The 27,112-nt window shown below is 36.7% G+C and overlaps 1 protein-coding gene across 5 annotated transcripts; it reads left to right on the top strand.

Annotated features, from left to right (window-relative positions):
• Window positions 1-10,116: 10,116 nt before the first annotated feature.
• LOC108968028 lies at window positions 10,117-25,533 on the top strand. 5 transcript variants are annotated; one of them, XM_018931765.1, is made up of 8 exons: window positions 10,117-10,303; window positions 13,806-16,955; window positions 17,015-17,668; window positions 17,737-17,743; window positions 18,284-18,523; window positions 18,627-19,036; window positions 21,112-21,278; window positions 21,391-25,533. In XM_018931765.1, exons 2-8 carry the CDS (start codon window positions 13,977-13,979, stop codon window positions 24,176-24,178), a joined length of 7,245 nt encoding a protein of 2,414 aa, XP_018787310.1. In that variant the 5' UTR covers window positions 10,117-10,303; window positions 13,806-13,976; the 3' UTR covers window positions 24,179-25,533. The 5 variants fall into 5 exon arrangements, with proteins under 5 accessions (XP_018787310.1, XP_018787309.1, XP_018787305.1 ...); XM_018931764.1 differs by having other exon boundaries at window positions 17,737-17,803; XM_018931760.1 differs by having other exon boundaries at window positions 17,737-17,863.
• The last annotated feature ends 1,579 nt before the right edge of the window (window positions 25,534-27,112 follow it).

The raw sequence follows: 27,112 nt of genomic DNA, 5'->3' as shown, positions 1-27,112 counted from the left end.
GATATTGTGGCTACCGCATCAAAAAAAGGAGTTTTGAGAAAAACGCGTTTAAAGTTTTACGTTAAGTTTCGGGCAGCGTAATAGATAGATAGATAGTTCGCTCAACTGGTCTAGTTGTCACGTCACTAAAATGACTATAACTTTGAAAATAATTTGATTTTTGAAAAATCCTTTTAGGGATATGTTTTGGAATATCAAAACTATCGAATTGTGAAAAAAAAACAATTTCAAATTTCTAGACTAGAATACTTCTTTAAGAAGCTTTTAAATTTCCGCAAGCACAAGTAGAGTTGCATCGGTGCTAATTAACTCGCAGTGTTATTTATTTACCGTCTTTAATTTTAATATATTTTTTTCTGAGCAAAAACGGTTATATACAGTAATTGGTTATGAATTTCAAATTGTTTTATGTTACCATAATTGTGATAGATTGAAATAAAAAATCATTGAATTTTTTTCAATATAAAAAAAAACATTTCCTATGTCAGAAATAAAAAAGTTTTAAATGAAACAATGTATAACTTATGTAAATGGCTACAAAAATAATTGCAAATGCTTGCATTTTAGAAATTCTAGTTCGAGCCTTTCAAAGGCAGATGTTGTGTCTGAAGTCATGCTTTATGAACTCACACTCGTCGAATTAGATTTGATAATTTAAATACTTATAGCATTATGTCAGTAAGATCAGGTATTATGTCTTGGCATGGGTCGGTTAGTATGAAAGCATATTTGCGGTGATTGGCTATCAAATGAGCTTCCATGACTAATTGTTTCAATATATATATAGAGTTGTATGGACATTTAGTTTCTGTATCTGAGTTAAGTTATAATTCTGAGTCACTTTGTTAACATTATATGCTAATTGGTTAGGGCTTAGGTGCGCATGTTTCTTTTTGTGTAAACATACATTTGTAGTTCTACCGAAATAAGTCGCTACTAACACATCTCAGCTGGTCCCACTACACAATACTACTATGAGCAAAAAATTGTAAGACCTTGTTACAATTGTAAAACTTTTAATTTATTTTTCAAAATTTATAGCGTTCCTCTCAACCAACAATCGACAAGGTTTTTTCCAGTCCTCGAAACAGTTGGTAAAGTCAATTTCCGGAATAGCCTTCAATGTGCGTAGCGATTTAAAGTCTAAAAGTGACTCAAAATGGTTGCCCCGGAGTGTTCGTTTGAGTTTGCTGAATAAACAGATATCACATGGCACTAAATCACGAAAATATGGCTGTGGCACGTTATTGGTGCAAAAGCAAGAGTGGTTGGCCTATAATTCCGGCATCGCGCACATAACAATTTAGCCGGTCGGAATGCACCACTCCTCGATAATCGCAGAAAACTGTTCACATAACATTTTTTTAGACCTGCTTTGGCAATGTTTTTTCATCACGATATTCGTCCGATTGATCGTCTGTTTCCGGGCTGCAAGCAAAGATACTCATCGCCAGTAATAACACGTTTCATGACATCCTTGTAGTAGGATAGCATTGTTTGACAACGCAACGTTGCTTTTTCGAAAAAATTGAATGATTTTGGAACAGTTGTAACTTTTTTTCAACTTCCCCGAATTTAATTTTTGGTTAAATAAAGCTTAGAACCTCATCTTTCCAACACTATATGGTATGACGCAATGTGATTGGTGGCACTGTAGATATACGATTGCAACGGCTTTTATTGATCTTATATGAAAAGACTTTTTCGACTACCCATTTCACTTCGCGCTCAACAATCAAATTGTTAACGTCTAGAATACGATAATTTTGCCAAAGTTGCGGCAAATTTCCAATCGAACGTAACACTGTAATGTTGTGATTGAAACTCGAACAAGCACTATTATTTCCGGAATGTGATGACACCCTAATTGCAATTGACAGATGAAAGCAAATTGTATTTAGCCAAACTTAAATTTTTTAGTTTACATAACTCAATTATCCGGGGAAATATTTTGCTAATTTGTTAGGACTGTTCTTAATTACAATGCTAAATATGAGCACTATCTGTCAACTAGTTTGTTTACAGCAGCTGCTTAAGTCGGCATGCCTCAGTACGTTGCGATTTTTACAATGGATAAAAATATTGAACAAAGAAAATCGCCAGGCAGTTGTTAGAGAGATGGGAAGAGAGCTCGACATCTCTCGCGAGTCCGTTCGAATGATGTTGATAGATATTTTGGATATGAAACGCATTGATGTGCAATTCGAACCGTAAACATGTCTCTTTGGATATGCTTGATTGTGGGATTTCCGAAGCCAACAGACATCGCAATTTAGGAAAAAAACGAGGCGAAGCCAAAAAACACACCAAAGCCGCTCAAAACACAAGGCGATGTTCATTGTTCGATTTTCGTTGTTTGGTGCATCATGAATTTGTTTCGGACGGACAGACGGCCAATAAGTAGTTCTATTGGCCGTTTGCATGAGAACATCCGTCGAAAACGGCCGGAATTGTGGAAGAACAATTCATTGATTTTACACGACGATAATGCACTATCACATCGACCCACGATTGTGACCGAATTTAAAGCCAAAACTCCAATTAATACTATCGTTCCATCGCCATATTCACCAGATTTGGCTCCGTGTGATTGCTTCTTGTTGCCCAAACTGAAATTACCGCTCGGTTGAACCCGTTTTTAGTCGAACGAAGAGATGAAACAAAACTTGCTTAAAGAAGTGCATTTGTGGGGATTAATAATTTATAATTAAATATTTTGCTTTTTATTTACATTTTTGTCACAATCTACATATATATGGCTGAGAAACATATTTACATTTAAACAGTCAAACCCGTTTCTCATAATTCTCGGCTACAATAATTTTCAATTCTGGAGACAGACGATACGTTTTATTTTTCATTAATGTAAATTTGCGCACATCGAATTGTTGCACATAGACAATTGTAGCTTGCAAATTTTAAGAGTTATTAATGCAGTGGGTCCTTGTCTTTACAAAATTTCGAAACTGATACCGTCTTATGACAGAAAAAAGACTAATGAAAAAATAGAGAAAATCCTTTAATGATAAAAATAATAATATTATGAATCATATTTTAATGAACATACCAAGTCAATCATATAACGAAATTCAATAACTCCTAAACACCTATAAATATGATGCAAAAAATAAAAAGTTTTGTGGGAATTTTGATATGTAACAAGTAAGGAAGGGCTAAGTTCGAGTGTCACCGAACATTTTATATCTCATCATCATTCTCCGTCATTTACATATTTTTTTATGTTGCTGTAAAATTAATTAAATTAGATCAATTTGTGTACTTTGAGTACTGAATTGTATTTTCATTTATTTTAACTTAAAATTAATTTATAAAACTTAAATCAATAATTTACCGATATTTTCGGTGAAAAATTATTTTAGGTTAGATTAGGCACTGAGTTTTTCGTGTTCGATATCAGGGACCTTGAAAAGTTATAGTCCGATCACGACAATTTTTCCACAAAGGATACCTCAGATCGAATACCGTATTTGTGTAAAGTTTTATTCCGCTATCGTCGTTGGTTCCTAATGTATATACGAGTATTATACAGAGAAGGCATCAGATGGAATTCAAAATAGCGTTATATTGGAAGAAGGCGTGGTTATGGACCGATTTCACCCATATTTCGTACATGTCATCAGGGTGTTAAGGAAATATTATATACCGAATTTCATTGAAATCGGTTGAGTAGTTCCTGAGATATGGTTTTTGGTCCATAAGTGGGGAACGCCACGCCCATTTTAAATTAAAAAAAAAGCCTGGATGTAGCTTCCTTCTGCCATTTCTTCCGTAAAATTTATTGTTTCTGACGTTTTTTGTTAGTCGGTTAACGTATTTTTAGTGATTTTCAACATAACCTTTGTATGGGAGGTGGGCGTGGTTATTATCCGCTTTCTTCCATATTTGAACTGTATATGGAAATGCCTGAATGAACAACTCTGTAGAGTTTGGTTGACATAGCTATAGTAGTTTCCGAGATATGTACAAAAAACTTAGTAGGGGGCGGGGCCACGCCTACTTTTCCAAAAAAATTACGTCAAAATATGCCCCTTCCTAATGCGATCCTTTGTGCCAAATTTCACTTTAATAAGTTAATAAGTTTTGCTCCAAGGCCAGAATCGAAGCGCTCAGGCTCTTGACTTTACATATTCCCACAAACAAAAAAATCTAACGGTGTAATATCACATGATCTTGGTGGCCAATTGACCAGCCCAACACCTCCTGCTTAGGAATAGCAGAATTAAGTGGTACACCGATGACTCAAAAACGTCGGATAGAATTGGTGCAGGAGTCGAAGGACCACCTGTCAAACACCATGGCAAGTGTTCCAAACATAATCCAAGCAGAGTTCTTTTCTATATTCTTTGCGTAGAAATAAACGTCCAACGAAACTATAGTAACGATGAAGTGATATATGCTTATGACATCTCAGGGGTGTACAGAACGGCTGTATATTCAATCAGTACGTAACAAAGTGCACCTCATCTGGGTGCCCGGTCGAAAGAGTATAGCCTTCAATTAGATATTCAATTGATATCACAGGCAACTATTGCCAATATTCTGTTAAAATGAAGGATAAATTTTGAAAATTAATGATAAAAATCATTTAGTTCTTATTTCTAGGCTCAAAACACTGAGCAGAGATATTTGTGAAACTACAAACAAACAATTCTTACCAAATATTAGGTTGTCAAATATCTCCCTTCCGCTTTTTGGTTTTTTGAATTTCGCGGCTATTTATAAAGCGTTACAGAGCTCTTATCTGGCAATTCTATACATCTTTGAAACGTCTTAACATAACGTACAAAATGACGCTATGCATATTAGTTTGGGTATTGCGTCCAACAGTTATAGACGTGTAAACATGGAGTTCACTAACGGTGAGATTCGCGTTATATTAAAATTTTCCTTCGTTAAAGGCAAATCCGCTGGAGAAAAGTTCCGTGAGATTAATGGTGGTTTGGGGGTGTGTACTCTATCACTTCGAACTGCGGAGGAATGGTTTCGACAATTCCGAGCGGGTGAAAACGACACCATGGATAAGCGGAAGACGTCTGACGATGAATACCGATTTAATCATGGAAAACAGCGAGATAGACTGGAAAATTACAGTTAGTCACCAAACCATTTAAACCATCTGCAGAAGGCTGGATACACAAAAAGAATTGATGTGTGGTGCCGCATGATTTGACGCAAAAAACTTCTGGACCGAATCAACACCTGCGGTATGCTGCTGAAACGGAACGAACTCGGCCCATTTTTGAAGCATATGGTGACTGGCGATGATAAAACGATCACATACGACAATATCAAGCGAAAACGGTCGTGGTCGGAGGCCGGTGAATCGTTCCAAATTGTGGCCAAGCCGGGATTGACAGCCAGCAAGGTTTTACTGTCTGTTTGGTGGGATTGGAAGCGAATCATGCACTATGAACTGCTCCCATATGACCAGAGGATTAATTCTACCATCTACTGCGAACAACTGAAGCGCTTGATGTAGGCTATCGACCAAAAGCGTCCAGAATTGGCCAACAGGAAGGGAATAGTGTTCCACCAGGACAACGCCAGACCACACACTTCGTTGGTGACTCGTCAAAAGCTACGAGAGCTCTGATGGGAGGCGTCAAGTGATAACCACCTGTTCCTGTCCATGGCAAACGTCCTTGTTGGTGTAAAGTTGAACTCAAAAGAGGCTGTCCCAGTTCTTCGAAAATAAGGATTGTAGCTTCTACGAGAGGGATATTCTGAAGTTGCCGTCTAGATGGAAACAGATTAACGAACGAAACGGCGCATATTTGAACTAAATCCTATCACTTTAACACTTTTTATAAAGCATTGAATAAAGAGCCAAAAAGGCGGAAGGGAGGTATTTGACAGCCTAATACATACCACAATATACAAGGCATCATAATAAAATTAGATAGTACACATATTTCGCTTTATATTATTAAATTTGGCGCAACAAATTTTTGGAATGGTCTAAGAAATTCCTCTAGATAGATCTAAAAGAAACTAGGTAAGTATATTAAAATATATACAGCAGATAATGGTAATCTAGTCTAAAAACAAAAGTGGCACAAATCGCCCGACAATTCCATCTAAACGAAGTCTGATACCATATGCGATATTTTCTTTAAAACAATTTGGCATATACCAGCTTAGCCCTTCGGTTGTTATTAAAGTTCTATATTTTTAATTAAGTACTTTTCAAAGCTTAGAAAATTACTATCTTTTTTTGAAAGTTGCTATCTTTTCAGTTATATGAAAGAATGATAAAAAGAATACCGATTGAAGTGAATCGCTACCATCTATAATGAAATTTATAGCTATTTTTTTGAGTATCCATACAAAGAATAAGTAATATTTACAAAAACTGTTATCTTTGATAGCTTTTTGCCATGTTGGCATTTATTTAAGGTAAAAAGCGAAACAAAATGATTAATGTGTTAAATAAACACAAAGTCTACAACAACTCTCGGACAGTTAGTTCAGAAGTAATGCTAAGAACAAAACCCCAATTTAAGAATAAGTTGCAGTTTAATCGTCATAATTCCTCGGAAACTTTTTCTTGTCCTTATATCCAAAAGACAAAGTTCGATGAAGAGAAAGTAAGTGATCACGTATTGTTGCTATGGAATTTCAATTAGGATGTTGCCAAGCGTTTATACTCGTATCAATAACTTAACCATGTTGCAAGGTTCTTCTGTTCATATGTCATTCTAATCATTGTTTAGGAATATCAATGGAAATGTGTGAAATTTCTTTTTTCCTGATGTACATTATATTTCGAGGTTCTCTTTTTTACAGAAGCAGAAACTTCAAATTTAATCACATGATCTAGGCGGCCAATTGACCAGCCCGAAACGTGAAACTATTTGTTCACCCAAGTGTTCTCTCAATAAATGCGATGTGTGAGAAGCGACACCGTCTTTTTGAAACCAAATGTCACTCAGATTACGAGCTGCAATTTAAGGAATCAAATAGTCGGTTATTATGGAGCGATGTGGTCGCCATTGACGGTTGAATTCTCATAATTTTTAAAGAAATATAAACCGATGATTCCACCGACCCACAAACTACACCAAACCGAAGTTTTTTCTGGATGAAATGAAAGTCCTTCAAGTTGCTCCTCGTCCCAAATGCGGCAAAGTTGCTTGTCTATATACCCATTGAGCCTGAAATGGTCTCATCGGTGTACAAAATTTGGCTGGAAAACGTCGGATCTTCTTGGAACTTTTCAAGAGAACAAATAGCTAAGCTATCTCCCTTAAGGAGGTCGAGCGGCTTCAGTTCTTACACAAGCTGTTTTCTGTACACGTTCAATTTAAGATCGCCAAACCGTTGTCCGAGTTACTGCGAACGGCGCCGAATCGTCTTCGTGTACACTCTCGGCTACGGCTGCTATATTTTCTTCACTTCGTGCTGGATGTAATCTATTCGGCCAAATCTTATCCAACAATGAATGCTGGGTTTCAAGATGGGTGATGGTGTTGCGAATAATAGGCCGATTGTGTTAACCATAAGTTTAGCGGCGCGCGCAAAACACATTCTTTACACAAAACACACATTCTTTCTTAAGAAAGTTGAACTATTTGTAAACGTTGTTCAGGCGTAAGTTTTTCCATGATGAAATAACATACCATATTGAAAAAAGGTAATATGACAGCCTGATACGACTCACTCGTTATCTGCCAAAAAATACTATTGAAAAATGTTCCTCTACTTGGATCACCCGTTATATGTAAGAGAGAAGTTACGTTGCGATTTGTTCAATTTATACAGTGTCCTTGGAGATAATCATTTATAATCTATCTTATTAAAATAGGCCTAAACGTTTGTAAGATATAAGATTTTACGCAAAGCGTTTCAGACTAGCTCTCTTACTATAATGAAGGCATATGTGATATGACAATGTTATCATTGACATTGTTTCTGAACGACCTTGAAGTGCATTCATCTAACCAATTACCAAGCATGTAGAACTTACACTGAAAGACTGCACTAAACTGCTTCCTGCAAACTGAATCATTGAATTGCAGAATCTACTCGTGATGAACAGAGACTCAGTGAAATTTTTCGCTAATGGGTTTAAGCTAGGAGAAAATTTTGGAGAGGAAGTTTTCTGTAAGGAGCTTCTGTCAAGTTTTAGTATACCGAACAACCCTAGTGATTTTCAAGAAGGTGAATATTCACTCCGACAGCAAAGTTGAAATGTTCGCTCAATGCTGGCAACGGTATCAACTTACGTTCCTGCACTGGAGACTAGGACTTAACTGAGACTGACATTAATCCTTTATCATTTGTGATAAGCCCAACGTGCTTTGTCGGGTTGTAATCAATTATATAGGAGAATAGGTACGACAATGGACCAGCGTTGTTCAAGTCAGATTGTATCAAGATCCACCTCTTAACCTTACCCTGCTGAAAGGTGTGTATTTGCGAAGGTTTTTCTTACACTTAGATGACTAAAAGTTTGAATACTCTGAAATTCTTAAAATAAGTTTCTTGATCAAATAGCGAATCGGTAAAAACTGCAATGCGGAAAGAAAAGGTCTTCTACCAAAATGATTAGAGTTTTATAAAGGCAAAAAGACAAAAAATCTTGATCAAGACGATTCGGCAAATATGCTGCTTTAATTCATCTACACGATTTTATTTTTGATCAAACAAAGCTCACAATAGGGAATCAAAAATTATGATATTATAATCTAACTTAAACTAACCTATGAATTTATTTTTTTATCTTTGACCGTGCATAGTTAAGTGGTCCCACTGTAGTAGATCTCTTGTGATTTATCGCAAACCAGAAGGACTTTGCTACCGCTTTCCTCCTGACTGCGGGTACATAAATGAAGCAAACATTTGTTAAGCTGATGTTTGCTCAAAGAGGAAGTCGTTCAAACGTCCCTTCGTAATTATTGTGCGTCATTTTCTGTCAAATAATCTTCACCAACTCTTGCTCTCTTACATAAGTATGTATAATATAGTAGAAGCTATTTAAAAACTTTATTTACTTCTTTATCCTCAGTTCAACTATCTATTATTATTGTGATTTTGCAGAGCCTAAGATGGCATACACCTTTATTCAGGCTCATATACTTATGTACAAACTATGTAGGTATGCATCTAACTGTCCGAATAAGTTCGGCACAAGATCATCGTTTTTCAGTTTGATTGAGCAATTGACAAAATTCTCCATTTTGTCAAAGACAGCCGAAACGAACACCACAAATTGAAGAAGACTAGTAATACAGTCATAAAAAACATGCATATGTACATACATAATATGTATGTATGTAAATATTTATAATAATTTATCTAAGTATAAGTATACATACAAATGTATGTATGTATGTATGTACGCAGAACTTTTTCCAAAATTAATTCTGAAATATGTATGTTGATATACTATGTACACGGTGATATTGTACATACATATTAGTTATATTTGACAAATCATTCATTTCCATTTTTATAACTTCGTTTCTATACATATGCATGCACGCATCCTTATATACATACATACATATATGCATCATGTACTATATATAATGTTAGAACAAACCCACAAAGCACACATTAACCCACCCGTGAACGACTTGAACAACGGTAGCATCATTAAAGGAGTAAATTTCGGTATACTTACGCACAAGTACACCCGAAATGCAATTGCATTCACACCCAACGCCAATCGGCCATTTTCCTGTGATGCACTGCTGCTTGTTGCTGCATTCCGAATATGTATGCACATATTATCATACATACGTATGTGTGCATTTGCTTCGTTCGACCACCGTCGACCGCGCTGCCAGCGTCGTCATCGTGAGCTGGCGTTTAAGTCTCGTTGTCGATGGTAATGAACGAACAGCTGGCTGTGTTTTCGATGAATAGAAAGAGAGAAAGACGGAAATGAGAGAGTAAAAATGAGCATTAATTTACGAACACAACAACAAACACACGCTGCAGAGCAATTGGCGAGTATCGTTGAGAGCGAAAATGATTGTGTTGGCGCAGATTTCGGCTGTTGCTGCTTTGCATTGCTTTGCCAAACGTTTGCCTTGTAGCGAGTGAGCGGTGTAGCAAGCGTTTAGTTTTATTTTCTACCCCCAACGATACAGTCATAATAATCGTTATAGTCGTTATATCAATGTAGTCGAGGTAGTCCTTCTGACTATGTTGCGCGAAGTAACAATAACATTTTACTCAGCAAATAAATAAACAGAGGTGAACAACAACATAGACTCTGACAGAATTTAGAAGAACAATAAGAAACTGCCAGTTGCTGAGAAAAATCAGAAAAAATGTAAGGAAACAATCGCAAATTAAACAAATATTAACTAAGTAAAGACAGGAAAATTCGAACGCGACAACTGCAAGCATACGAACGTTCACGACATGAAGACATAGCGAAGTTAACTTGACCAAACGCGGTATTGAACGACGTCAGCGACGCTATTGTCAGCGGGAAAATCTCGCTGTCAGCAGTGACGGCGACGCTGCCATAGTTACGGCTGATTTCTTTAATGGCGAGTTGGTTGATTCGGCGTCGACTTCAACGTTACGATCTCACGTGCGGTTTGGTCTCTTGCTCTCAGCACGTTTGTCATTTCTTTAATTACGTTTCGGCGGCGCTCTTCGTTCGATGGTTTCGTTTTGTTTGTCACATTCTATTTGCTCAGTTTCCATGTCGTGTTCGCCGTCTACCGTTTGCTGTTCTCTCATTATATTCAAGTTTGTGAATTTATCTGTATATGCGGCAGTACAACGAGTGTGCATTTGGTGTTATGTGCGTGTGTAGAAAGAGGTTGCGGAGAAAAATAATACTCGCAATCCGTTGATGAGAAAAAGATAAACGTTGTTTGCAATGTACATTGTGATAGGTTGGAAAGTGGAAAAACTGAGTGAAAATTATTAATTTAATTGCATTACATTTGGCGAAAAGTCATAAAAGAAATTCGCACACCGCATTCGTGCGTTCCAAAGTGTTGTTCGGCTCGTATGGCCTCGGCTTTCTCATCGCGAGCTGGCGTTGCAAGAAAACAGCTAAAGCATTGGTGTGCGCGTTTGAATATTGTGCTGAGCGTTGTTATTCAGTGAGTTTTAGATCGGTTGGTCATTTGATTTAAATGCAGTGTTGGTTGCACAAAATGTATAGTCAAATATAAATAAAGCTGCGCTTAACTATGTAGAAAATGGATGTTAAAGCTGAAAACCTACGCTACGCTACGCTAGAGTGTAAAGTTTAATGTAAAAGCGTGTGTGGTGCAAAATTTCACTAGGACAAAGGGAAAGGAAAATTGTCAAATGCATTTTTTCAGAATAAAAGAGAGCAGAGGTTGGAAGAGTACATCGAAACTGGTATGAAAATGGCGTACACAAAGTCGCAGCTGCCAACGAATGACAGTGGCAGCGGAGAAGAATGTATGAAGTGACGTTCGGCAATTTCCGTTTTTAGTTTTTGCTGTATTTCCTCTTTGCTTTCCAGCTTTTTGTTTTTCTCTTTGCTTATGAGTGATTATACAGTTTATTTAGTTTATGTTTTGACCGAACATGATAATGGCGGATGCTAAAACAAAATCAGCGATTGAAAATACGTACGTCGGCGAACAGCTGCTGCTGCGTTGAGGAAAGTGTGGTGACAGCGACTACGCCGGCGATTGTCGGAAGAAAATGGCGTTCTTTCTTACGCGCTAGCCTTTAATATTTTTCACACCCGTTTACTCCTGTTACGTTGTTGTCTCATGTTGTTTTGTTTATCTGCTTATGTATGGAGTAATGTGTTTTTCATATGAATATAATAACTTACAAATGAATGCTTACTAATATTTAAATGGTTACTTATTGTTTGCGGCAAATGAAAACGATAACATGATTCAAGTTAAAAAATTAATTTTCTGTCATTAATTAAGAGGCCGGTAAATGTTAATGCTATATAAGTAAACATAGAGTTTAAAGTTGTGCAAAACGTCGTTACTTTAACTTTTTAATTGTTTTTATAATAATTCCTAATTTTATAAACTTACAATTTGAATATTTTATTTAATTTTTTGCAACCTAGTGACACCTTAGGTTTCATTCGAATTAAGGTTAGGTGATTAAAGTAGGAACACCTTCATTCAACTTTTAATTCTAAAGCTTGTTATCTATTAATAAAGCATTATAAAACGTTAGTAAAATGAATAATCGTAAAATAATCACATTAAAAAATTAAGTATAGGAAGCTTATTCAAAAATAAAAATTAGATAAATTGTGTAAATGACTTTATAATTTCTATATTTTGTTGTTTTCTACACCTGACATTATTTTAAAACAGAGGTGTTGCACCTTTGCTAATATGGGTAGTACTTTCGTGATTGTTAATATTTTTTTTTTATTGATTTATTTATTTTTTAAATTTTACATTTGCTAAGGAATTTGTATATACAACAAATAGATAATAGGCCTTGCCCGGTTGAAACCTCTACATCTTTCCGGTTATGTAAAACCTAGTTTTATGTTAGCGTAGACACTAGAAAAGAACAATGTTTGGTATACATAAATTAGGAACAAAATTTTTTTCTATATTCCTATTTTGTTGTTATTTAAATCGTATCAGAGTCAGCGCAATAAATCTGGATTTTTTTCTTTTTGGACTACTTTGTAAAGTAATAAGGTCTTTTACGAAGCCGTGGTTACTGATGTTTACTACTTGTATTTGACACATAAACACAAATAATTTATTTAAAAAACGTTCATAGGTCAAACAGTGTTAACATTCCTCAAAATACAAGTATAATTTTAAGACTATAAAGTTTTACAGCAGAGATTATTTATAAAGTGAGACAATTTTTAATTGTATAGGCGGCGTATACGCAACATTATGTGTTACGATTAAAAATATGTGTCAATAATAACAAAAGCTTACATACATATGTATGTAAATACATTCATAAGTTCACACAAGCATGGAGATATGTACATATATTGAATTATTGCTTACTTTAACGTCTTTGCATCTTTCGAAAAAGTCCTCTTCGGTAGTTGGTCCTGTCAGAGGTATTTTTTTTTTTTTTTTTGTTGCATGCCAGGTAGAACAGAAAAGAGAAAACTTATGTTTCTAGTTAGACTTTATGTTTATCTTATGCGCCAAGAAAACAAATAAATAAAAGCATTTAAAAGGGATGTTAAATCCAGCAATTATTTTTAGTTTCCCCACTTACCACAATAAGGTAATTGTTTAAGATTGATTATTTCAATATTATTTTTTATCACTCCAATTTGTATTTCAATACACGACCAAGCGGACTAAGTTTACACGGCATAGATGATGATGTGGGTGTAGCACCTATTTGTTTTTGTATTATTACTTATTTTCAAAGCCATTTCTACTAATATGTTTAGTAGCCAAGAGATACATAATTTGATCTACAACCTTGAAACTGTGAAACAAATCCAATTCACCGAACGAGTACGTGATTCCTACCAGTATACACGCACTTTCGTAACCGGTTTGCAGGAGCTCGCAAACATGTGTACATACACATGACAGTGATATTTTGCTCCTGACGTATTTTTCCTTTGTATGCTGTTGCTTACAGCTGTACATGGTTATAAACCTTAACTAAACGATGGACAAGACTAACTTTAACCAACTTGTTTTAGAAGTACTTATATGAGTTTGTGCTGAAGCTAAAAAGCGTTCAGTGTGTTGTGATTAATTATATTGAACAAAACGAAAGGGTTATTGAGCTACCTTTTTGTATTCATAATTAAGTAGTTTTTAATAAGAAATCATAAACTTAACAACTTTTTTATTTTATTATAGTTATAAAACCCAATGCGTAAATTGAACTCCTATATCAAAGGAGCAAATTTCTGGGACGAGAGCCTTAATCTCGCTATTAAAAAATACAACAATAAATAAATTGCATACAACTGTTGTTACTATATTGCTAATCGCTTGGACCTTAAGAGAACTGGTCTCAAGGAAAATAAAATGTCGACACGCAAATCGGCTCCTTTAGCAGTAACAACAGCTGCAACAGCACCTCAAACACCATCGTTAACAGCAAAATCGGACAATGGAATTCCGAAAGTGGCAGCAAACACTTCCCCAGGCACAGCCAGCACAAGCGCCAATCAAAAATCCGAAATGAGTTCGAAAACTTCCACTAACGCTTGTGAGGATGTTGAAATGAACGAAGCATTGGATTCGTCATCTAACAAAGAAACTTCAAAAGCCGACAATAAACGCGCAAGTAGCGAACCGAAGCGTATAACAAGAAATTCTCCACTTTTTCTGATATCTCCTACACCATCTGGAGGTGCAATGAAGGAATTACGCAGCAACGAAGCTTGTGATTCTGAATTGACAAATAGTGAGAGCGAGGACGGTGGTGCTGTACGGCGCTTAAATCAAATAAAAGGTCGCAAATCGTTGAAAGAATGCAGAGAAACAAAGTCAGGTACCGAAAAGGATAAATCCAAGGAGGGAAATACAGAAAATAATGAAAGTGATAACACATCTAAAGACACGAAAGGAACTGCGGATGATAAAAATATAGAAGATGGTGATGCAGAACGTTCCGCCGCAAATATTAATGTAAGCGTTTTTACAGCATCATCAACTACAACAACAACAAATAGGACGACTAGAAAATCGTTTGCACAAGAATTGGCAGCAAATACCAGAGTAACACGCAACAGACCGACAAACACACAACGTCCTGAGACGCCTCCAGTCGCCACAACATCGACCCGTCCCCGTCGTTCAACAGCCGGTAAAAAGAATTCCTTTTCAACAAGTGAGCCAGTATCAAAGCGTAAACGTACCGATGAGGAAACAACAATAGCAATAGACTCACATGGTGGTAAATCTATTAAAATCGAACTCAAAGATGATTCCGAAGTTACCGAAGATGAGCTGCCACCTCCGAGCATTTCGGTTAACAGTAATAACGACGTTGACACAGTGAAAATTAAATCAGAGCCCATTGAAAGCGATGAATCCGCAACAGAAGCAAGCATCGCTGGCTCAAGCTCCAGTGTGACGCGCAGTCGTAGCCGATGGAGCGTGCGCAAACCCCAGCAAAGTAGCCTGCAATGTTCTCCGAGTACACGTGCCACACGACACTCAAAGAACGCTTCGCCGTCGCCATCACCAACCACTTCAACAACCTCCAGCGCAAGTGGTAGTGCGACAAACGAATCAAAACGTAAACGCGGTAATGTTCAGACGAACGCATTGACTCGTAATTCGTCTTCAACATTATTGAAAACTGGAACAGCAACAGGTGGCCTAAATCCAGCTGCTACACCACTTCACGTACCTGATGAAGACTCCAAGGATAGCATGGCTTCATCGTCCATAGATGATATTTCAATAACAGATATAAAGGTGGAAAAGTTGACTCCCGATTTAGCTGAAGAAATTCATCTAGACATTGAGATGGAGAAAAGACATGTAGACAATTCAAGTAGGGATGTTGTTTTGCCACTTACAGTTGAAACAGATACGGAAATAAAAATTGAATCCAAGATCGCAAACATATCGATTAAAGATAGTGAAACAAAGAAAGTAGAAACAATTGAAAAATCAACTGCGCCATTGGCCACCACCAGTAACAGTAACACCTCAGTAGTAAATGAAGAGGTACATGCTAAGGCAGCCTCCTTAAGTCCAGAAATGATCAGCGAAGGAGTGAGTGAAATTAGCGTTAAGCAATTCTACAAAAAACCGAAATTTCTGGAAAATAATTTGGGAATTGAAGAAGATCCCAAATTGGGAGAAATTGTACAGAAGGTAAGCACAGGCAAGGAAAAAGAACAAACCGCTGTCGAAGACAAAGGAGAAGTAATTCATTTATTGGAAAATGACGAAACATTGCTATCATCTAAGAATAAGGTCATGTCTGATGAGAGCGATGCAATATCTATTGAAAGTGAGGAATTGAAGGAAGGCGACCTACGTGTGGAAGATATTACCGATGATAAGAAAAATACATTCAATGATGATGGTAATAGTGTGAGCACTGAAATTTTGTCGCCTTTGGTAATCGAGGAGGATGGCGAGGCGGTGATTGCCGACGACGATGTGGAAATAAAAGAATGTGTAAACAGTGAAGTAAATGAAGATACAGTTAATTCCGTAGAAAAAGACGCGAAAAAAGACCTTATAGACGTAAAACTCTCGAACGAAATAGATGTTGACGATGATGTAACAATGGAAGGGAGCGAGACCATATCGATGGATAACAATGCATCAGTGCAAGAAGATGTAATGGAAGGTTTGCACGTTGATGAAGATATGGAGAATGACACAGAACATATTGAGAATAAAGCCGATTTGAGTGTCTTAGATGACAAAGTGAAAGAGGTGAATGAAAAGACTAAAACTGAATGTGATAGTATACAAGCCAAGCTTAATGTTGAAATTGAAAATAAAACCGCTAAAAAAGATGAATTCATCGAGGATGTCAAATTAAAATGCTTAATTGAAGTTGAAAGTGTTGATGCAAAACTCTCCGCAGATAAACGAATCCAAATGGAAGTCGAAGAGGTCGAATGTATAGATCTAGGAGAAGCTTTGGATGCAGTTAATTCAGATGAAGAAGATGAAACAAAATTATGTATTGATATGCAAGAAGAAGAAAGTCCAACTACAGATATGGAAATTATTGAAAATATAGAGGACGATGAGGTTGTTGCAAAAATTGATGCAGAACTGAAAAAGTACGATGACTTGGAGAAGATAAAGAGTCATGAAAATGTTGAAAACGTTGATTTGCTTATCTCGGAGAAAGATAAAGTTTTGAAATGTGCTAAATTGTCAGAACCCGCAGTTATCCTAAAGTCAGGATGGACACTTAAAGACGAAAAGGAAATTGCTAAAATAACTGAACTTCATGAAGATATTAACATTACACCGATTGCTGAGGCGACAGAACTAAATTCTGCAGGCAATTTCGAAAAGAAGGTGTGTAATTATTATTATTTTCATTATCTTAATTAACATCTGTTTTTTTTAATTTTTAGAATTCTATAAACGCAAATACTGCGGGTCAAGACACTCCGGCTTCTTCCACATCCAATTCACCTATTAAACCAACAACTGCTCTTAAGGAGGACGATTCTACATCCGTGAAATCAGGTCAGTCCACTGATGGCAGCTCCTGGGTTACACTTGAATTGGAGCCCGACGAAGAAACTTTACGTCAAAAAGAACAGCATTTGCAGAATTTGGGACTGTTAACACACGAGGCCGCGGAAAAACGTCGTCAAGAATTTATACAAAGTTCTGCCGCTGCTGAAGCTACGCGTGCACAACAACAAAACTCGATCGGCAATGGTAGTAAGCGCAATGGCAAATCTGCGAATGCGGCGTTGACACATGAATACACTGGCACGCTAAAGACCGTTATTAAAATAAATCGCAATACAAGTAGTGGATGCCACACTTCGACCTCGGGCGGTAGTAACGGACGCAAAAACAATGGTAATGGCGGTCAACATGGCTCGGCATCGGCTGGCAGTTCTACAGCAAAGGATGTATCGAATGGCAGCACAGTGCGCCGACAATCACTTAAAATTACATTCCAAAAAGGACGAGGACGTGGCCAAGGAAATGCTGATCGCGCCACCGATCAGCACAGCAATGGGGAGGACGCTTATTATACTATACAAAATGAGGTATTAATTGAAAGCAAATAGTTGAAATTGAACACTTTAAAACTTAACATTTCTCTTTCCATTTCCAGAACGAAGGTGGGCTAAAAGCTGGCAACGCCGGTACAACGGCAGACCATTCAAATGTTCAAACGCATGGTAGAAAATCATACAATCGATCTAACACTACTAGTCATTCTACAAATACCGCTACTATTGGTGTGTGTTTATAGATTAACCCTAATGCAAAAGAATTTTGCCTTAGCTCAAATTAATTAAACTTATTCTTTTCCATTTTGTTTCTATTTATACAAATATTAACCAACCTTTATGATAATGTTGAAGTTTTTTCTTTTAAAATTATGCATATATTATGTGTACATACAAGAAAATTTTATTATAGTATTTTGAAGTTGTTCTCTTTTATATTTAGTTAATTTCCTATACATGATAATTCACTTGCGTCTATTACATGTCTATATGTACATACATAAATAACTTTTATATATTTTGTTGCACGCACACATTTTTCAATTTAACTTGAGCTTGGCTTGCAAATGCTTGTTATATTTATTAGACTAACTCAACTAAAGGGCAAACATTTCTATATTAACAAAATCCAATATTGTAATTAAATAGATTCCTCACATTCGGAAGGTTATGACAATGTCCATCACCACACCATGGCAAGTGTTCCACACAAAAAGGATGAAAAAGAAGAAATACTCATACCTGAAAAAGCGTCGTCATTTAAATTTCATCCAGGTCGACTTTGTGATGACCAATGTTTCTACTGTAGCGGAAAATTTGGACTATATGATACACCCTGTCATGTAGGGCAAATCAAATCAGCTGAGCGTCAGCAGAAAATACTTGCAAGTAAGTTTCACAAAATACAATATTTAACATTCTTAAAAAGTGTTATAATTTTCACTAATTAATCTTTATTATACCACTTTTTTATATATATTCCGCCATACAGATGAAGAGAAATTAACAGTTGACAGTTGCTTGTGTGACGCTTGCTTCCGTCATGTAGACAGACGTGCCAATGTTCCATCCTATAAAAAACGTATGTCTGTAACGGGACATGTTGATAATGCTGGCTCCTCAACAGGCACGGAAGGAATGGACAATATTGCAATTGATGCCGAAGATGATCCCAGATCTCATAAATGTTTAGTGCCAGATTGCGCCAACCCAGCCGCACATTCATTGCGCCGCAAATGTATACGGAAGAGTGTGAAAAAATTCTTACTAAACTTTGATATGCCGACCGGTTCAACTTGTGTATGGCTATGTCAGGCCCACTATGATACCGTCATTCAATGTTCGGGATGTGTATTGTGTAAACGTCGCTTGGGCAAAAATCATATGTATCACATAACGTCGGTAAGCTATACTTCTATTAGAAACAATTATTATATGTATATCAAAGGGATTTTTCAATGCGGATAATAGGGAAACATATTTTAAAGATATCACACCCTCTTTTCCCAATAATTGTTTAATTTGCAATCCTTTCTTTAATTTGAAATACGTGAAGGAAAATATCAATTCCTACCATAATTGAGAATTTAAACCAGGACTGGAGCTGGATTTGTATCCGTCCAAGGACTGTCAATTCGACATTATTCTACACAATTACTTGCAGAAGGCATTAAATCACATGTTTAAGGAATGCTACCAAGTTAAGAGTTTGTGAGATATGCATATTAAATCCGAAACAATCCAGTTAGATATGCCCGACGTTTGTAGGTACGTTTCAACGTTAGTATATACAGATGTGTTCCTTGAAATAGCAGTGCAGATAACCTGTATGTTCTAGATGGTCAAATTATATTATAAAGACCAATATGAGATAAAAAAATGTTTTAGAAGTGATAAATTATTTATTTTTCCATGTCCTTAAAATTATATTGTGCTAATTAATCCTAAATAGTGAAATAGCAGTGTTAACAAAAAATTATTTTAAAAAACTCAACATGACTCATTAATTAACTTTATTATACTAAATAATATTTTAGTATTGTCCTAATACTTTGTGGTGTATTCTTTATTGGATATTACAGCCTCTCATCTACTAGGCATGGAGTCAACCAAGCCCTTACAACACTTAAGAGGAATCTGCACCCAGGCCTCTTGAATAACCTGCCAAAGCTATGGCTTAGAAGACAGGGATTGCTTTGAAACAAAGCGTTTGACGTTTCCTCATAAGTTTTCCGGGGATTGAGCTGGTCATGGCCTCAAATCGATTTTTTCTTGGCTAAGCCAATTTTATGGTGTGTTTTGGATCGTTATCCTGCTGGAATGTCCATTTTAAGGGCATAATCCACCTGGCATATGGCAGCATAACGTTCCTTAATATCTCCATGTACATATTTTAATCTATGATCCCATCGAACATATGTATTGGGCCCACACCGCTATAGAAAGACCGACCCATATCAAAATTTCTAAGGACACCGTGCTTTATTATCTTGACCGTATAATTTGGAATATACTCCGTGTTTGGAGGTCGACGGACATACTGTCTAGCGCCTGCTCCATAAAACAAGACCATTTTGGATTCATCTGTCCTAAGGATATTGCGCCATTTTGATATTGGCCAGCTTAAATGGCATCTGGCAAATTCCAACCGGGCTTTAATATGTCTTTGACTAAGTAAAAGCACCTTTCGTGGGCTTCGCGCATTCAAATTTTCCTTTAACAGTCGTCGTCAAATGGTTACGTCACTGATCCCCAACTTCAGCTCGGCTTTTATTTCCATAGAGGATGCATAATTTATGTCATTGTATACAATCTTGGCAGAACATTTTAAACGATCTTGTATATCTTTGTATGTTTTCCCTTCCTTTCTAAGCTCAATGATCAAAAGCCTATCTTCCTTGGAGCAGTGAGGTCCTGTAAGCACTAAAATTTAAATTTTTTCATTGTTATAGTCTATTGTCATTTAAATTACAATAATAAACTAAATTGAACTATTCACACATTTAAAATTCTTATCGGCATTTTTCGTTGTGAAAAATTAAAATCCGCTATTTCAGTGAACAGCCAAAACGTGGTGGCATTTTCTTTTTCACTGTATAAGTTGCATTGAAATCCACCGAGCGATCGATGGGCTAAAGAAAACTTAAAGAAGGCTCATAATTTATTTAGTTATTTAAATATACTGACTTCAATCAGCATTATAAACTATAATAAGATTTTATTAAATAGGGTTACAATGGCTAGGATGAACAATTAATTAAAACAAAAATTTGCAAAAATTGCATTGGACTAGTAAGTAAATGTAATAGATACAATTTGATTTCTGGAAAAAAAGCATTGAGCGAGCCACTAGAAAAGACCTCTTCAACAACAACAACAACCTCTTCGTTGTGCAAAATTCAAATTTATCAAAGTTTCGACATATTTTCTAGCGATCTCTTAACTAAACTATTTTTTTGTATATATTTTTTTTACAGGACACAGATCGTTTAGAAAAAGCTCTTTCCGAGATGGGTATTCCAGTACAATTGGGCATTGGTACGGCTGTCTGCAAATTATGCCGTTATTTCGCAAATTTGTTAATGAAACCACCAGATAGCACCAAATCACAAAAGGCGGAATTTGTTAAAAATTATCGCAAACGGTAAATAACAAGTTTATTTAATTTAGTCCAAAGCTCATTCGTGCATATAACCTCAAAAATGTTCGTGAATATTAATAAAAACAAACAAATATTTAATATTTCTTCGTTTCAGACTTCTTCAATTTCACAATATTCATGATGGAAGCAATGATGCTTCAGAAGCTGATGATGAAGACGGCAATATTACCAATATAACTATGAGTGATGCAGATAAATCAACATTGAGTAACAGCAAAACTCCTCAGAAAGCGGATAAGACCGATACGTCTATAGCGATTGAAGAGTCTCCCGTAAAAGATTTACCCTCGCCAGCTGATTCTAATGGATCTTCAATTGAATGCTTGGGCGAGGCAACGCCTATGGATATGAGTACCGGTGAAAACAACGCTACTGTAAAACAGACACAGCAAAAACATATACTACATTCGAATGACATGCTGAACGACTATGATCCACCAACCACATTATCGACCGATTCGAATTCTTCTAGCGCTCCAATGTCACCAATAAACAGCTCCGCTTCCGGGAAACAGCAAATGTCTAAGCTCAAGGCAATCTTGCAGAGCAGTAGTGGCAGCTCAAATGCCGCAAAATCGTCGTCAACAGCCGCAAACCCAGGCGCTGCGAGTGATATTTCAAATGTATTGCGTGCCAATCCCAACATATCCATGCGTGAACTCTTTCCAGGAGAAGAGGATCTCGGTCTGCATTTCAAGGTGCCCTTTGGCAGCAGCGCAAGTCAGCGTACGCCAGAAGGTTGGACTCGTGTACAAACGTTTTTGCAATACGACGAGGCAACGAGACGTTTGTGGGAGGAGCTACAAAAGCCTTACGGCAATCAAAGTTCGTTCTTACGACATCTCATACTTTTGGAAAAGTACTACCGCAATGGCGATTTGGTGCTTTCGCCAAATGCTTCTTCCAATGCTAGTGTTTATACGCAGACGGTGCGGCAGCGTCTTACCTCTTATGATCAAGGGCACTGTAGTGGTTTATTAAGCGCTAAATCTAGCCCGCCCTCTAGTAAACGCAACAGCACTGACATTCCCACAGTAGAAATCAATGAAGATGATGATGAACCGAAGCGCGGTGGTTCGAGCGAAAGTAAAGGCCAACAAATGGATGTGGATAGTGTGTCACGGGACATTCCAAATGCAATGCGTTCCAAACGCGCACGCAGTGATTCGGTGGACAAGCTAACTAAACAGCTAAGCTCCAATGCAGTGACAATAATAGCGCGTCCAAAGCCTCAATCCCAATCGTCTGGTGATCCTTCGCCACAGAAGTCGCTTTTGAAGGAGAAATCAAACGACACCAATGCAATGCCTTCGACTACGCTAACTGTCGTGAGTGGCAGTAGCACCAGTGGTTCAGTAAGTAGCGGCAGCAATAGCAGTGCCAGCAGTGCATCGAGCAATAGTCGCAGTATATTGAAAACCAATCTGCTTGGCATCAACAAAGCTGTTGAAATTTTGCCAATATCAGCGTCAAGTAATGCTCCCAGCAGCAATATGGCAAATACGTCGGGAAAAGCTCATGGCAGCACTGAAACTAAGCAGCAAAAGATACTCGATTTAGCAAATAAGCTATTGGACAATCGCAACGAGGCAGAAAAAACGAAAAATAGCACGGGAGCATCCTTATTAACATCACCGCCCGAACTAGTAAGTTTACAACGGCGTTCACTCGGTGCTGTAACTGGCACCACTACCTCCACCAACGCTACTAGCACCGTAGCAGCGCCCCCAACGAGCATTGCATCAGTGTCTTCACTCACAGCCAGTCTTATAAACAACAAGCGCACGCCGGCTACTGCAAAGGGTAGCACCGGCGCGGCAGCTGAAGGTAGCGCTACGTCGCATCGCGCACCACCGCCCAACGTAGTTATACTGCCCGATACCTTGACTGTACGTGAGCGTCAACAGCGCAGTTGGCGCCCCACTCTTATGGCTGTTGAGGAAAATTTGCATTTAATCGACAAAGGTGGACCTTTATATCAGACCGCAGACGGTCGACGCCTGCCAGCGCTGGTACAGGTACTTTCCGGTGGCAAACCGTTCCTCATCTCTATATTCGACTATAACCGTATGTGCATTTTGAGGCGTGAGAAATTGTTACGTGATCAGATGTTAAAGACTGGCAAGAATCCACATGATGTTAAGCAACAACAAGCACAGCAACAACAACAGCAGCAGCAATCAACGAAAGTAACAACAACGCCGACTGTGCCAGTGGCAAGCTTTAACAAACATGCCGTCAAACAACAGCAACATCACCTCCAACAACAACAACATCAGCAGCAACAGCAACAACAACAGCAAGCAGCACAACAACAATTGATACAATTACAAATGATGCAATTGCAGAAACAACATGCGCTAAAGGCGCCCAGCCGCTATCCAACAATCGCTCCCAAACCCACCGCCACAGCCACACACAATGGCGGCAACGGCACACCCACTTCGCACGCGGCAGTCACCAACGTTAGCGTGCCCAATTCAAATGCTAGTGTTTTCTCCTCGCCCATGATGCCCCTACTGACCAATGCCTTCTCAAATCCGAATTCCAATCCACTAGCAGTCGCTGCTGCCGCCGCAGCCAAGCTCAATAGCAATGCTTGGATTTGGAATTTTCCCGAATCAACGCATATGCTTAACGGCAACATGGTGGGCGCACAAAGTGCACCCAAATTGCCACAATTGCTGCACAAGGGACCACAAATTGGCAGTGGTGGCGGCATCCCGGCAACAATGACGTCGAAACAACAGCAGCAACAACAACAAATGCTGATTGACAATACACTGATGTCGAAAATACCCAAAACTCTCACTGTTATACCACAACACAAACTAATGGGCAACAGCGGCAATCCGACGGCTAATATAAGCCACAAGGAGTGATGACAACTTAATTGTTACGCGAGTGTGAAGGGCAGAAGAGAACGTCGGCAGCGTCGACTATTCGGGGCTTGGTTGAGTAGTTGAACATTGCAGTGAGACGACAATCGCGTAAGTTAGCAAATGCAGTTAAAATTTCAGCTGAATGGTAACTTACGGTCATACAGGGAAAGTAAACAATAAAACATGCAAAAGTACCAAATTTTTGCTAGTTAAGCACAGAATTCCGCTCAATATATCGAGCGTCTATATGCATTGTTAGATGACTGACATATTTTTATCAAAATTTAGTTGAGCTAAGCAGCTGAGGCTATATCAAAGAGTTACCAGTAAAAACTCGAAAAATTAAAATCATAACTACAAAAGAAATTTGCTAATCTGAGAACGTTTGAAATTAAATTTAACAAAAAATTGCCTTAAAAACTTAGTCGAACCAGCAATATGATGATTACCGCTAAAAAACCAACAACTACTACATAAAACATTTTTCATATTAACGGTTTCTGATTTATTGTCGTCATTAACAGCGCTTTGTTATTAGTAATTGACTTTTCTAATATGAAATTAACATGCAAAATTGACAATCATCAATTATGAAGTTGGCGTAGAGCTGCCCACCAGGTTCACTACATACAAGCATGTGTGCTGTACACTTTAGCTTAGCTCCACATTTTGATCAATTATGTGTCTGATATGGCCATGCGCCGGTAGTAATTTTTTTTCTTAGTGTGTAAATAAATATCAATATTATTGTTAAAACATACTACATATATAATTAACTGTATTTAAAACTGATAAACAATTGTTGAATATGTAGAGCTCAAACGATTGCACCCGTTTTAAAGTAAAGTTGTTCACAGTCACTAAACTTGCGCTTGTTTGCAAACTAACGCAACATGTTGCGTTGTGATAAGTCATACGCACTGTGCACATTAGACGATATTTTGCCACAACACGTGCATGTGCATATGTTTGCGGCTATTTATCAGGGAGATTTTAATTTTAAAATTACATACATACATACTTTATTATCCAACAAAATGTAATCTTATCGCCAATGCGAAACAAAATTATTTACACGCCTAAATCATAAACCTACACATGTATAAAACAATTAAAACGTAAAATTATGATAGTGATAGACCTATATTTGTAATATAATGCAGTTAAGTACATACACAATATATATACCTACATACATATATATTTTATTAGCAGCAAGCGAAATCATCCCTTTTAGGCAATAATTACAACAAATCATTAACGTAGTAGTATGTAAAAGCAAAGCGTACATAACGCACGTAATGAAATCTAACCTCAAAATTGCCCTTACAGAAAAAAAACTTTAGACTAGTTAATAAAAAAAAATCACAAAACTTTTATGAAAATGTTAAGGAAAACAGTGCCTAAAATACAGAAAAAATGCAACCGAAACAACAACAACAAAAAGAAGAAAATAAATTTGCAAAATTCTGCAGGAATTAATGTTTAAATTTATTGTATGATACAAAATACTTGTATTTATGTTTATAAACATTCAAAATGATAGAAGGGAAATCACTTAAGTTGTGGAAGTGGTAATCGTTGAATAAAGTAATGCCAATGTGAAACGTAAGTTGTTTCAATACATTCATTTATGAAATTTGATTATATTAAAAGATAAAAAAGATTGTTGTTTATTATATACATACAAATATAAATATTATATTATATACATACATATATTCGTAACCATTCTGAAAAAAAAAATAAAAAAAACTCATGAATATATTTACATAAAAAATTACTGTTACGGAGTGAAATGCAATGAATTTTACTGAAAATGAGATGCGAATTTCATGCACTCTTGCAAATATTATACTTTAGTTGTATACTCTGTTTATTTGTTAATTAATTTAAGCTAGACTACCACATACATACCTATTTACAATACACATTTACACATATAGATATAAATGCGTACATATTTATATGTATGTACATATATGTATATGTTTGTGCGCATCTTAGCCATAAGTTCCATTATAAATTATTTAATTTGATTTGTTTAGTTTAATCATGTAATATTCATATAGTTACTCATATTTCAATTATTATAAAATATTTTAACAACACCAGAAACTATTTACGTATACTACAAGTAACGCTAACCACGTTTGAAAAGCATTATTTGGTACTGGAATGTAAAATATTGTATAAGTTTCCTATAGAATTGTTTTTTCTGCTGCATACATGTACTACTTAAAATTGCAAGCGTAAATACATTTATGTTACTGTGTATACATGGTGCGAAATGTAAGCACTCAAAATTTTACGTATGCCAGTCTATTATGCAATTTCTTTATGACCGTAGTATAGTTATAATTTTAAAGAAATATCGTTTCCATGCTTTTACTTAAGTTTGAAAGGCAATCACATACATACATATATCCTGGAAATGTAATAAAATAATATCTAATATATATATATGAACTCCTTATTTCTCCAAAATGCAATAAGTTTTATTATTATGGCCAAGCAATCTCATTTTCAGAGCGTAAGTATTGACTGATCGTGCGATCGTAAAACTCACTCTGTCTCACCGAGTGGACGCGACAGCATTCCTCAAAATTATTTAATTAAATATAAATTATAAATTATTTAAAACAAAAATCGTTGAAGCCTGGTTCCGACCGAAACAATTAAACTCTGCTGACCACAATGACATTGAAAATGTATGGGAACTTGTGTCGACGTAGGTTTAACATGAATATAACAAAAAATCCACAAACGCATATATCGATTTAAAACACTTAGATTGATGTTGACATATGGACTTTAGGCAACACTGAAAAATCGAAGTATTTTAAAAATATTTTTTTGAACTACAGTCCCTAAACTACTAATAATAATTTCATTGACAGCTTGAGAACATGAACATACGAAGTCAAAATGCGT

This window comes from Bactrocera latifrons, unplaced genomic scaffold (genome assembly GCF_001853355.1).
Source record: "Bactrocera latifrons isolate USDA-ARS-PBARC rearing strain unplaced genomic scaffold, ASM185335v1 scaffold_20, whole genome shotgun sequence".
Lineage (NCBI taxonomy): Eukaryota > Metazoa > Arthropoda > Insecta > Diptera > Tephritidae > Bactrocera > Bactrocera latifrons.
This window is presented reverse-complemented; position numbering and strand designations above follow the sequence as displayed.

Coding starts and splice junctions, on each gene's coding strand:
- LOC108968028 (XM_018931760.1), top strand. CDS start 13,977: ATGTCGACACGCAAATCGGCTCCTTTAGCAGTAACAACAGCTGCAACA. Junction 17,864..18,283: donor TACAAATACCGCTACTATTG/GTGTGTGTTTAT, acceptor GTAATTAAATAG/ATTCCTCACATTCGGAAGGT. Junction 18,524..18,626: donor TCAGCAGAAAATACTTGCAA/GTAAGTTTCACA, acceptor TCCGCCATACAG/ATGAAGAGAAATTAACAGTT.